Source organism: Pituophis catenifer, unplaced genomic scaffold (genome assembly GCF_029215685.1).
Source record: "Pituophis catenifer annectens isolate HBS135680 unplaced genomic scaffold, rPitCat1.0.hap2 SCAF_2, whole genome shotgun sequence".
Lineage (NCBI taxonomy): Eukaryota > Metazoa > Chordata > Lepidosauria > Squamata > Colubridae > Pituophis > Pituophis catenifer.
The window spans coordinates 202,667,279-202,680,375 of record NW_027256882.1 but is presented as its reverse complement, the minus strand read 5'-3'; the positions used below and the strand labels follow the sequence as shown (position 1 = coordinate 202,680,375).

At 34.7% G+C, this 13,097-nt stretch overlaps 1 protein-coding gene across 3 annotated transcripts in view; it reads left to right on the top strand.

Moving 5' to 3' along the window:
- NRG1 (neuregulin 1) overlaps positions 1-13,097 on the top strand; it is a 647,655-nt gene that overhangs the window by 624,245 nt on the left and 10,313 nt on the right. For 2 of the 3 annotated variants that reach the window (XM_070935470.1, XM_070935471.1), the window contains 3 exons: positions 1,338-1,396; positions 6,201-6,224; positions 11,328-11,430. In XM_070935470.1, the coding sequence (XP_070791571.1) occupies positions 1,338-1,396; positions 6,201-6,224; positions 11,328-11,430 (186 nt within the window). Of the gene's footprint in view, positions 1-697; positions 778-1,337; positions 1,397-6,200; positions 6,225-11,327; positions 11,431-13,097 lie in introns of all 3 variants that reach the window. The other variant, XM_070935472.1, reaches the window with a different exon arrangement.

Below are 13,097 nucleotides of genomic sequence, written 5' to 3'. Positions count from 1 at the left end.
ATTTATTTTTGCCTCTGATTTTATACTGTTCTTGCAACTCGTAGTATTATATTGTTGTTTTGACATAATGCTGCCCAGAGTCCATTTGGCTTGGCCAAGTAATAAATTTAAATAATAAGAAAGAAAGAAAGAAAGAAAGAAAGAAAGAAAGAAAGAAAGAAAGAAAGAAAGAAAGAAAGAAAGAAAGAGAAAGAAAGCCAAATAAATAAATATTGCATTCTACTATTTCATCATTTATTTTTTATTTGAAAATATTATGCTCTGCTTTGGTAGTTTTGTAGTCCAACTATAACATAAAAGTCCATGTTTCTGCATATTTATTAAAATATCAATGGATATGGCAGTAGAGAAAAAGATAATATCTTTAATTGATCTTGCCATCAGAATAAATGCTGAAAGCACCAATGAATTCATGGTACAGCATTCTAGAAAGAGAAACATCCCCTGAAAATTTGACATCAGGATTACTTTCTTTGATTGTATGTTTTAGTTTTGTTATTTGTGGTTGTTTTTTTTTTTTTTGGTGACACAAGAGTTTGTTTAAATAAAAATGCAATGCTTTTGTCATCCATTTTCATTTTAAATTCTTTCTCCAAGGTCTTTTAGAGGAGTCTCATGTGCCATAGAAACAGAATAGGATTTTTTCTACCCCTCGGTTCTTCTCTTTTTAAATTGTGGATCACATTTTTGCCTTTAGGTGTCAGGATGGATTCTCTGGACCACGATGTACTGAAGTTGTACCCATGAAAGTCCATAAATTGCCAAAAAGTCCACAAAGTATGTTTTAAAATAAGATGAAATGTTTTTTCCCCAAATTACAGCAATCAAAATCGCTATCATTTGATGTTTTCATTCTTCAGTTTAAAATGGGATCTTTTTCTTTTGCCTTTGACCATTCTGTGCAGATTTGACAGCACCAAACACCTATTATTGTTTTGGTAATTGCAGCAATTTTTTATTGTTCTGGTTGTCATTGCAAGTATTCTTATCTGGAATCTCTGAGGCTTTAGCCTTAATTTTAAAAAAAAAAGTTGGCTAGTGTAAACATGGCATTCAAGTTCACTGACTAATGACAATAATATCAAGTTGTCATTTCAGGTGGTGTACTTTTATATTTACTAAAATTAATCACCTTCCTCCTTAAATTGGTATTTGTGAAGCCATTTTTTTTCCTCAAAACTTTTTCAGCCTCTTGGCAATAAGAAACAGGCCCAATTTCTGAAGATGAATCCATCAAAGTTCTGGCTGCAGTCACTCAAGGAGCCTCTTAGCATATAATTGCCTCTTTTTCTTTTTCTCTGTTTTCTCTTTCTTTTTGTTTTTGTTTTTACTCTCAGGTGCCCAAATGAATTTACTGGTGATCGTTGTCAAAACTACGTAATGGCCAGCTTCTACAGTACGTCCACTTCCTTTCTGTCTCTGCCTGAATAGGAGCATGCTCAGTTTGGTGCTGCTTTCTCCTAGTCGCATCTTTCCTCAGATTTTCCTTTGTTACTAAATGGATTCCATGAACCTTAATCTTGATTGCTTCTGCCTGTTTGCATGGTAATGATTGTCCAAGCAATGTCGAGACTTCAGCAAAATTGGAATAATAAAAATGAAGGAGGGGATGGTATTGATTCTAATTAATAGCTGTTCAAGGAGCTAAATATGAACATAAGGCTAAATATCATTACAAAGCTGTAACTATCCAAATCTAATCCAAATAAGATATTTCTGAGCAGTAGTCATGGAGGAAATTGGATATAAAACATGATTACACCCTCCTTTATCAAATATAATCAATAAACAGTGCTGGAGAATATGTGGACTAAGGACAATGGTTCTAGTTAATTTTTTAAAAATGTCCAACTTAACATAAATAAGAGAATGCCATTTATATGGCATACATGTCACAATTCAGATTTATATATTGAATTGCAAGATTAACTGATTCTGATTAACTGAATGTTAATATATTTTGCTTTGCCCTCATAGCAAATGTTTAGTAGGGTTCTAAAGAGCTATTTTAGAGCTACCCAAGTACTTGGGCAGACCCAATGAGATTTTGGAAAACAACGATCTTTTGTAGTCTGATTTCCTATAGAAATGTTATAGACTCTATCTCCCCATAATTCATAACCAGTAAATCCAAATCTAAAACTGGCCATGAGATTATACGATGTGAACACTTTATGACTGCAGAGTTTGCCATAGAGATTTCTTACAGCTCTATGCATATCCGAATATTTTTGATTAAGTTGTCAGTGGAATACTAATGCTTTAAGAGTGTCATGTTCATTTAATGCAGTGGCATCCCTTCTTTAAACTCCTGAAGAAGCCTGAACAAAAAATAATAATAAAAAAATGACCTGCTTTATTGAGTAGCAGAGAGAACCTGTTTTTGCACATGGCCCAAAGCATTTCTTTCAAATCATTTTTGAAATGTGCAGAGCCCTACAAAACAGTCCTTGATGGTTTATTCAACAGCAGTGAAAAATGTCAGCTGCTTCACGATGATCCTGTTTAATTTCCATTGGCAAGGTAGTATGCATCAGTCATACAGTATGGGTTACATTTTTCATGTCTGTGAAAAAAAATATGAATAATTTATAACCATCCTAAGCACTCAACTTCTAAATTAGAAGCGATTTCCCAAGGAGGGGTATTTGAATTAATATTGCCTGATATTTTTCTTGTGTTAAAAAGTCAATTAGTAGAGAGCTTGTTCTTGATATTTTCATTACCCAAATATATTTGAAAGAATTTTGTAACTTCTTTTCTATTATATAAAATGTTCAGGAACCAAGAATAAGTGAAGGCATAATATGAACAGGAAGTCTCTGCTTATCTAGAATAACAATTGAGCCCTTTATTTGTAGATAGATAGATATATAGATAGATAGATAGATAGATAGATAGATAGATAGATAGATAGATAGATCGATCCTGACTTCAGCTCTATCTGAACGCTAAAAAATTCTGGACTCCTTAAATATGTTCACATATCATGATAACCCTTTTACCTAATAAATATATATACCAAAGGTCTCTTTTAAAGCCTTAATAATATATTAAGTGAATATATATTTGCATCCCACAAGAATAATCCAAAATGAAACAGTTCCAAATGGTCAGATATAAGTACAGATATACAAAAAAAGGGGGGGGGTTGTTTTTGTTTTGCTAATTAGTATAGTAACTTCAAAGTTACATTTATGCAGTGGTTTGCCTGTATATTATGTGAGTAGCTGTAAAATACCTAATGAGGATTTATTTTATAGTGTAGTCTAAGATAAAATGAATACCAAAAAAAATAGACAAAATAATGCTATAAGTTGTAGTTACTCCTGATACAAATAACTTTTTTAGAAAATTGCCAAATTGCTTCTTGTATATTAATCCCATCAATAACTCTTGCAACATCACAAAATTTAATTCTCAGTGGTTTCCAGTTCTAAGACATATAAGTAGTCCTCAAATTATGTCCATTCACTCAATGCCTCTTCAAAATTACCATGGTGCTGAAAAAATGGATTTATAACCAAATTTCAAAGTTCCAGCCATTGCAGCACCCTCATAACCACGTGATGAATATTTGGGGCAGCCCACTATTATGACCAACCTCATGTGGCACCATCCTCTCTAATTGCCACCTGGGGCGCCTGCTCCTTAACAATCAACTGTGATACCCACCATCCTGCCTTTTAATTGCATTCCATATACAGCCAATTAAGATTAGTTTTGAGGATAAATTTTACCTTATCTTGTTGGCATTCAACAAGCAGAGGTCCACCAGTTTCAGGCAACATAGAAATCTTTGCTGCAAAACAGTCAGTCAGCGAAATTACTAAAAGTAATTTTTACTTGGTTCAGGCTTATCTACCTTTGAAATTAGAGGCGGGGGTGGGGGTAATGAGGGGTTCCTAAGGAGATAATAGAATAAGTCACTATGTTCTGTCCTACAGCCAAATTATTTTGGATTTTAAATTGTTTCATTACAATTTTGGTAACTTCATTAACTTCATGCATAGTTGATGATGATAATGGTGCTCAACTTCAAAACACTACAGAATGGAGTTTACGGGTATGACACATGTCTTCATAGGCAGAACTGCCTAAACAAACAAGCAAAACGAAAAATTACAAAGCTGCTCCCACCACTCCCGAGTCAGTGAAAACATAGTCTCAGAGTTTTAACAGCAAAGTACAAGCAAAGTGCTATCACTTTGCTATTTATAGGCTGAGTCCCTGTGTGATAATTATCTAAATAAGCTATTATAAATTTTAACATTCAGGGCAGACATAGCAAATAAAACCATAGTAGCTAAATAATACTGTGAGTATATGGAGCAATATATTTAGCACTGAACTTATTAGCAAGCATGACTGAGACTTTCAAAATCAAAAGAACATATGAATTTCAAATGTTAATTGGAATGTTTTGCATTTATTCTGGAGTTAGAATAAGCAGTGCATGTTCCTTATGCATGATTTTTGCTACCAGAATGAATGAATGAGCAAACGAATGAATAAAAATTCAACTTGCCATTCAATTATTTCATATATAAGCCGTTTGAAATTAGTGAATTTATCTGAAATCCATCTGGGTTGTCTATCTTACCAGTGAACTACCATATGCAATAATATTTGTGCATGAGCATGTCACTAATTCTACTGAAACTTCTATGCAACTGTAACTAATATGTATTGTTAGTAGTGTTCATGTAGGCAAGTAATACTGGCTCTTAAGTATGTGGGAAAACCTATGTATTTTATTTAACCCTTAAAATATAACTGATTGTACACTGCTGGGAATATTTTAACCTATAAGAAGTGAAAACAAATAGAGTATATATGCACCTATAGAAAGGAATTAGCAATAAATCCTGAGTAATAAATACAGCAGTTATAGTTTGATACAAGAATTAAATAACATAGGAAAGCTGTAAGTAATCACTGAAAGTTTTATAGTCAGCAGTCTAATATTATCATTTATTTTTTTAAAAAACCGTAATCCATGCATTATGCACATTCCCAATATTGCAATGAAGTAGATTTTCAATCCATATTAGTCTGTCTACAATAGTATCAAACTATTTGAATGAACTAAAGATACAAATAATTCTATACTTTAGCTGAAGTATCAATATAGTTTCATTGTAACAAATTATGCTGTCTGAATTAATTCCAGAAAATTCAGTAGCCACAACTCTTATATGGGAGGTAGGCATTTGCAACTACACACAGTCCCTTCTTAGTCATTATCTGCTGCAACGCCATTGTTTTTTGCTCCCACTTCTATTAGAAAAAGAAGGAAAAAAATTCACTCGTAAGAGTCAATATTGTTATTATATAGTATTCTGAAACTCATAATGTTTATACATCATTTTATGGTTTTACAAAGTTACTTGTAAATCTGCCTCTGATCAGACTGATTCTCACTTTTTTTCCTGAGGCTTCATAACATACAACAATTTCAGTAATTCTTCTCATTGCTATTTATGATCTAAGAAGCGTTCTAAATCAGTTTTAAAATCACAGAAGAGGCTACTACCACTTCAGGTACAGAACGGTGTAGATTTATACTTTGTCCCCACTAACGTGAGCTTGGAGTAAACTAAACTTAATTTTTCCTGCAGCAGACTAAAGCAGTATTTCTCAATCTCACCATACTTTAAGATGTATAAACTTAGCTATAAGTTCCCAAAATGCTGACTAGGGAATTTTGGGAGTTAAAAGTCCACACATCTTAGTTGCTAAGATTGAAAAACAAGGAACAAGGTAGTTTTATGTATAGCAAGTTCCAAGATTAGTTTCCTGCTATGGATCATAGCTATACTAAGAAACATGTTTTATATGGGGATATTTTGGACCTGAAATGTGACATAGATGATATAGTAAACCCAGATACTTCAGTAATATCTTTAAGGGTTAAAATACATTGGTGAAGTCATCATGTTATTTAAATTATATACAGGTACCATTGTGTGGTTTGGTTTAGAGCCAATATTTTTCTAAATAGTTTTTTAAAAAGAGCCTGTGAAAGCTTACATGAGCTCTGCACTATTAACCTTATGGCATTTGTCCTGTCTCAGTGTGCAAACACCTAATAGGTATAATATCCATGTGCAATTTGTTTTTTTCAGTAAGGTGTATTGCTCTTTTCTGAAACTATTTTCCCTTTTCTTTCTTTTTATGTCAACTTTCTGCATTGGCAGAACATCTTGGGATTGAATTTATGGGTATGAACCAATCATTCCTTTTAGCTTGCTGAAAAATTGAAAACTTTTTTTTTTCATTTCCTCACCTTCAATTCCTAACCAACTTCCTTGTGCTTCAAAAGGGATCATACAGCTATAACAGCCTTTGCCTGCTCCCTATTTACACTTAACTCAGCTCTCATAACCGTACGCCTTGTGTGTTTGTGTCTGTTTGTATAGCTGTGAGAGAGACCATCTTTTGCGACCTTCTGAGGAACTAAATCAATGGGGATTCACTTAACAATCATGATAGTAACTTAAAAACTGCAGTGATTCACTTAACAACTGTGGCAAGAAAGGTCATAAAATGGGGCAAAACTTACTTTAAAAATGCCTTGCTTGGCAATGCAAATGTTGGGTCAATTGTGGTCTTAAGGTATATCTATACAATGGGCAGAAGAGAAAAGAAGGTGGAATACAGAGAAAGTGGGGCACTATAAAATGTGAAGACCAAGCTATGGGCCTTCAGGATTAGGATTTGTTTTTTTCAGTTCTAAGTGAAGAGAAATGGGGACTGAACCTGTAATTAATTATTTCAGAGCTACAGTCCTTTCCTTATTATTCAGACCAGAAATATATTTTGAGGTTAAAGAGATGATATGGAAAGGTCTGTTCTTACCACATGACCACTTTTGACCTATTGCCTTCATCTCCTATTTTTATTCAATTGAATGCTGCTTCAAACTCTAAATTAGACCTTATTCAGGTCTTAAATTTTAACATCTAAACTGTTTAGGCTAGAAATGATTTTAAAGTGGTGGTGGGTACTGACATCTTGTATTTCTAAACATAAGCTTACATGCCCATTGTGATGCTTCAGATGTGCAAGTATGAGTGAGTGGACATCCATTGGCAAAATAGTGGTGTTCTTCCTTTTATATTTTGTTCAGCTCTGGATGCTTTTGTTTCACTGCTGTTTAGGACTTTGCTATGATGCCCAGCCAGGATAATATACGTATTGATGTCACATTACATGCCTGGCAACATTATATTAAGCCCTTGTATGGCCTCATTCATAAAAAAAGGAATGGAAAATGTAGCCTATAGCTAACACAATCATACTGACATATTTTTTCATAATTACTCATAATTATTTCATAATTATTCTACATTGCCAATTATAGAACCTCACTATGTGTCAGGACTTTCCCCCGATGTCATATTATTGGCTATAAATCTCATGGTGCAGAGCAGTGGTGGGATTCAAATAATTGAACAACCAGTTCGCCTAGGGTCAGGTTGACTGTCGTGGGAGGCGTGGCTCATCCCCGTCCTCCAGCTCCACTGCACATGCGGAGTAAGCCTCCCGCGATGGCCAACCTGACCCTGGGTGAATCACTTGTTAAACCACCCTCCCCGGCTATCAAAGTGGATCCTGGATGCTTTGCTGCAATTGAGAAATGGGAAATGGAGCGGCCGGCACGAGGGAAGGAGGAGGAGCAGGGGAAAGAAAGGGGGAAAGCGGCCTTCTCCTTCCCTCACGCTGGTTGTTCCATTGCCTGTTTCTCCATTGCAATGCAGGCAGAGCCCAGGATCCACTTTGTTAGCAGGGGAGGTGGGAGTAATTTAACAACTGGTTTACCCAAACTAGTACGAACTGGCTGAATCCCACCCTGGTGCAGAGCTATATTAAAATATATATCCATACCAGCATCATGCTGCATGTGGCCTACTATAGAAGCCAAGTGGATTGAGAAAAGAGAATGTTGGTTTAGTAATGTGAATATATTCCTCATATCCCGTAGCATCTGCATAAATGCAGCCATTGGGAAGGAGACATAAAGTCTGCAAAAGAGGATGGGCTTGACAAGAGATTTTGCAAAAAATGCATATTATTAAAGTTCCAAACAAGATCACACAACTCAAGAGAGGATGAGCAGGACTATTAGCGATGAGGAGACTGAAAAAAAATGAGACAACACTGAATAAGGCTCACCCTGTTTTTGCATTGCACTAAACATCCATAAAAATGTCACTAGAAAGGCACAATGCATCATCTCCATCATGTTATAGCACTGAAAAAAACTCATATTATTATTATAGTTAATATAAAACACACAACTTGTGCACCCATCCTAGGCAGTGGGCAGGAGGGAAGCAGTCACACAACTTTAACCAATTAATGACTGATGCTATAAAGAGAATTCTGTTAACCCTTTAAGAACTGCATTATTCCCTATGTACTGGGTTGTGTTTAGCATGGCTTTTGCTATCTCTGATTATATAGTAATAAGACTCCACTATTTGGCTAATCAATCAGTGCTTTCTGGAGAGCATAGGTTAGGAGTTATGCTGTATGTAAAATCCCTTTAAATTCCGCTTCAGTTCTTACTTTCAAGCATTTTTCTTATTCTTCCTTCCAGTTATCAAGCATGCTGTGCCAGGCCTATAGTTGACTTTTCAACTTCTAACCTTATATTTCCCTTTAGCTTCCTCCTCTTCCTTCATCTGTTCCTTCCCTTCTTCTTTCTCTCCTCTCCCTCTTCCCATATTTGTGTTTGTTTCAGTACTTCTACTTCTTGTTCTTGGATTTTTGTTTGTATAATCATTTGAGCATTCTAGTTTTATTTTCTCACAAAACTGATCCTTCCTTCCTTATGTTCATAATCAGTATTGTTGATTTCTGTATAAATATGTTGAGAAACTTGTTAATCAATGTTTGTATTGGGGTTGGCTTGCAGGAAGCAATAATATGCATTGTATCATAGGTATTAAGGTTTGAAAGATAGTTTTTAAATTTTAGTTCTGGTTTATTTGGAATTTCATAGTATATTTCCTCAAAATATTCGAATATTCCTCAAATATTTTGAGGAAATATACTATGTTTCTAAAAATCTGTTTCCTTTGTGTAAATCCCATTGAATGTAAGGGATTTGAGAGGATAACTAATAGCTCTTAACAAGAACCTAAAAGAGATAATAAATAACCTTTGCTTTCTCCAATGTATATATTTATACACAAATTCATAATTCATGGTAAGAACCTGAAAAATTAGTGTCTGGGTAGCCTATTCCTTATACCTAAGAGTAGTGTAAGAACAAAACCATAATATAGAATTTTTTTCAAATATTCTCAAATCCCGGCACTATTGTCATTAAAACTAGTATTAGATATTGAAATAAAAAAGAAAGGTACTTTCAATTTCATTAATGTTCTAAAAAAAGAAGTGCCTTTGAACCTCAGGAGATTTAGCTAAATGTTCTTCAGGGGATAATTGATTCCACAAAGGGGAGCTAAACATGAAGGGGCCATCGATTGCAATTAAATATTTTATCCTGTAATCTGTTATGATCTGAAAACTCAAAAGCTGTTAACATACTCACATTCCTCCATTCGCATGAGTCTGAGCTCATGTATGTTTACTCAGAGGGAAACCTTACCAAGCTCACTAGGATTTACTCTCAGCTAGAGGAGTATAGCCTCCCCTTAATTTGATCATTTTGCCATATGAAAGTAGTGTGCTGAAAATAGCATTTGAAAATTATGCAATAAGCATTTGATCAAATCTTATCTCCCATTTTAAAAAAATCCAGACAGCATGTTTCCCCCCCCCCCCTCAAAAATGGTTACATATCAATAAATGGCCCTGCATATCAGCAGACACGACCAGTTATTGGATCTTGGCCAATATGACATAGTCAAACTATATATTGGGTCAGTGTCTAAGAAAATATTTGGATCCTTAGAACAACAGTGACCACAGAAGTCAGGAATTTGGGACCTGACAGTGCTTATTGCCAAAAATCAATCTGAAACAACAGGCTAAGGCAAAGCAAGCCCTAACAGATGTCTTATCTGCAAACATACAAAGATCACCAGACCAGGAAATTGCCAAATACAAACTATCGCAAAGCAGAAAAGTAACAGATTTTCAAATCCTGTTCCATTGATGACAAACTTGTTTCCAAGAGTACTGATTTTTCCAGTCCCCTTTCTTTAATCCTGAATAGTCATATTCCTAAAAACATTCCCATTATGAATGCAAATTCTTGTTGGTTGCTCACACGATGGTTACTTTGAGGTTGGCAACTATATGATTGCACAATTTTAAATTAAAAGCTAGATAAATTTTAGCAACCAAATAAGATAAAAAAAAAAGAAAAAATACAAAGTTCTGGCTCATTCTGGTGTTTAATCCTGTGCACCATTGGTATCAGTGTCCTAAATGTATCATTTCCTTTGTTTAGCATATAAGCTATGTTTTGCTAAGTGGAATGTGATTATCTCTCCAGGCAAAACATTGTTTTGCCCTAAGAATTAGTTCATATTGATTATAGTATCCTAGACTGAGATCACTGCAGTAGAACAGATTTTTTTCACTCAAATATCATCATCTTTTCTTTACTATTCAATCAACCATATAATGTCTATGGTACAATGCATATTGCCTATTGGAAGGGTGGATAAACTTAAATGTTACTGTCAGTTCCTGGTGAATTTTGCAATTTTCTCACATGGCATAGTAAAATTCAAAGTAGAATGTAACATTCCTCATGTAAAGATTGGTGTAGACCAGGGGTGTCAAACTGGCAGCCCGCAGGCCGGATACATCACACACAGGACATGCCCATCCCAGCTCCGCGAAGGAAAAACATTGTGATACGCAATGCGATGCCGCGAATTTGACACCTGTGGTGTAGACCAAAATAATATTGAAAAAATACCTGGATATTTTAAATTGCCACAAGAGACTGTGAAGAGAAAATTGGGAGGAGGGAGATCCAATCTTTATCCCAGCTTTCTTTGCAAGAAAACCCCATTTTTAAACAAAATGACTTATTCTATCAGTGCCTTGTTTTTATTTCATTAGACAGCTTCATAAAATTTAAATTATGTTAAACAAAACATTGAATTGTGATTTGATTTGATTTAATTAATTTAATTTAAACTTTAATTTAAATTTAAATTGTCTTTATTTTAAGCTTCTCACATCAGATACTGAATATAGTTTATAATTTTTGAGCATAAAGTTTGTCATACTTTCACTGTAGCTATAAGTTGATAGACTATAAGCTGTATTTAGTGGTCTCTTGTTTTTTCATCCGGTGTACATGTTATAACCATCTATATTTTCTCATTTTCTAGAAGCTGAGGAACTCTACCAGAAAAGGGTGTTGACCATAACTGGCATCTGCATTGCTCTGCTTGTTGTTGGCATCATGTGTGTTGTGGCATACTGCAAAACCAAGTAAACACCCCTTTTCCTTTTTTCTATAATTTTGTAATGACGTCCTCACAAAACAAAACGAACTAAAAAAAATACTTGCATCTTGATACACAATTAGATGGCTTAATAAACTTTAAAAAATTTCTCTGTAAGTTTGTAAGCATAGCTGGAATGTAGTATGTAATTTGTCACAGCTTTTCATAGGAAGTGATCCCTTAGAATCTAATCTAATTCATGATCCATTGAGATCATTGCAAAAACATCCCATTTGCTTTGAAAGGCTTCCACCTTTAAACTTGTTGTACCACATGATATTACACACAATGACTGAGCTGGGCTTAAATCCAAGACTGTCTTTATCTTTAGCAGTGTGTGAGATGTGGTGAATCACACTAATCATGAATGTCAAAAGGTGCCTGATAAATGAAATTTGGAACCTCCAAACTTCTAGCCCCTTCCAATCAATTGGCAACAACTGATGTTGTTGATATTATGGTTTATTATGTAAATATAACCTAATATTGACTTTTTACAACTTTCAGGAAATGTTTTAAAGCTTTCCTTCACAATCATTATGATTATGTTTATCTTTCCAAATTAAAGCATGGCATCAGAGTGAGCTCTTCAGACAAAAATGTTTCAGACTCAGATCTGTGTATTGCTAAGTATATTGGTGATACATTTTTTACAGGCAAAAATATTTACTTTTATGGCATTTAAAGAAATAAAAGACATACCCAACCTTCAAGGTGCCCTTCCCATTTTTTCATCTATCCGTCTTCTGAATGGAGAAAAGTCAAAACTTTTATTAAATTTGATAAGACGTCCAAAGTTTTCTATGTATGTTTTCCTTTCCCTGTTGATATTACTTTCAGCAGTTGTGGACTCAGTGAAAGTATTAATCAAGGTGATATCTTAACCACAATTAATTGAATGAATTATAGGTGTGGATATTGAGCCTGTTTATCTTTCATTGGAATTTTCCTCTTAGAGTCCCTTATTGAAATGCAGAGAGGTGTTATGGATGTGCAAGAGCCAAAGCAATACTTTTAAATCATTTTAGAAGTCGGCATAACAATAGCAACTGTTATGTAAACAATAACATACATTTTTCAACCGTAATATCTTCTCACTTATAGAAAGTGCACATGCTTAGCTTAGACATAATAGGAAGTTATGAGCTAACCTGAATTTTGACCCTTTAGTCCCCGACCTTTAGCTTCTTTAGCTCTGATGAGGAACCATCACATCCAATTTTAAAGAAATCTTCATATTCAATTCATGGAACCATAGTGCATTTAAGTCTTGGTTGTATTACACAGAGTCCTACAGGACTCAGGGTCCTTGACATATGGCCACAATTGACCCCCCCAAATTTCTGTTGCTAAGTGAGACATTTGTTAAGTGAGTTTTGCCTCCATTTTACAACCTTTCTTGCCACAGTTATTAAGTGAACCACTGCAGTTGTCAAGTTAGTGACACCATTGTTAAGTGAATCTGGATTCTCCATTGACTTTGCTTGTCGGAAGGTTGCAAAATGGGACCACATGACCCTGAGATACTGCAACTGTCATAAATATGAATTGGTTGCCAAACGTCTGAATTTTGATCATGTGACCATGTGGGTTCTGCAATGGTCATAAGTATGAAAAATGGTCATAATTCCTTTTTTTCTGTCCCGTTGTAAC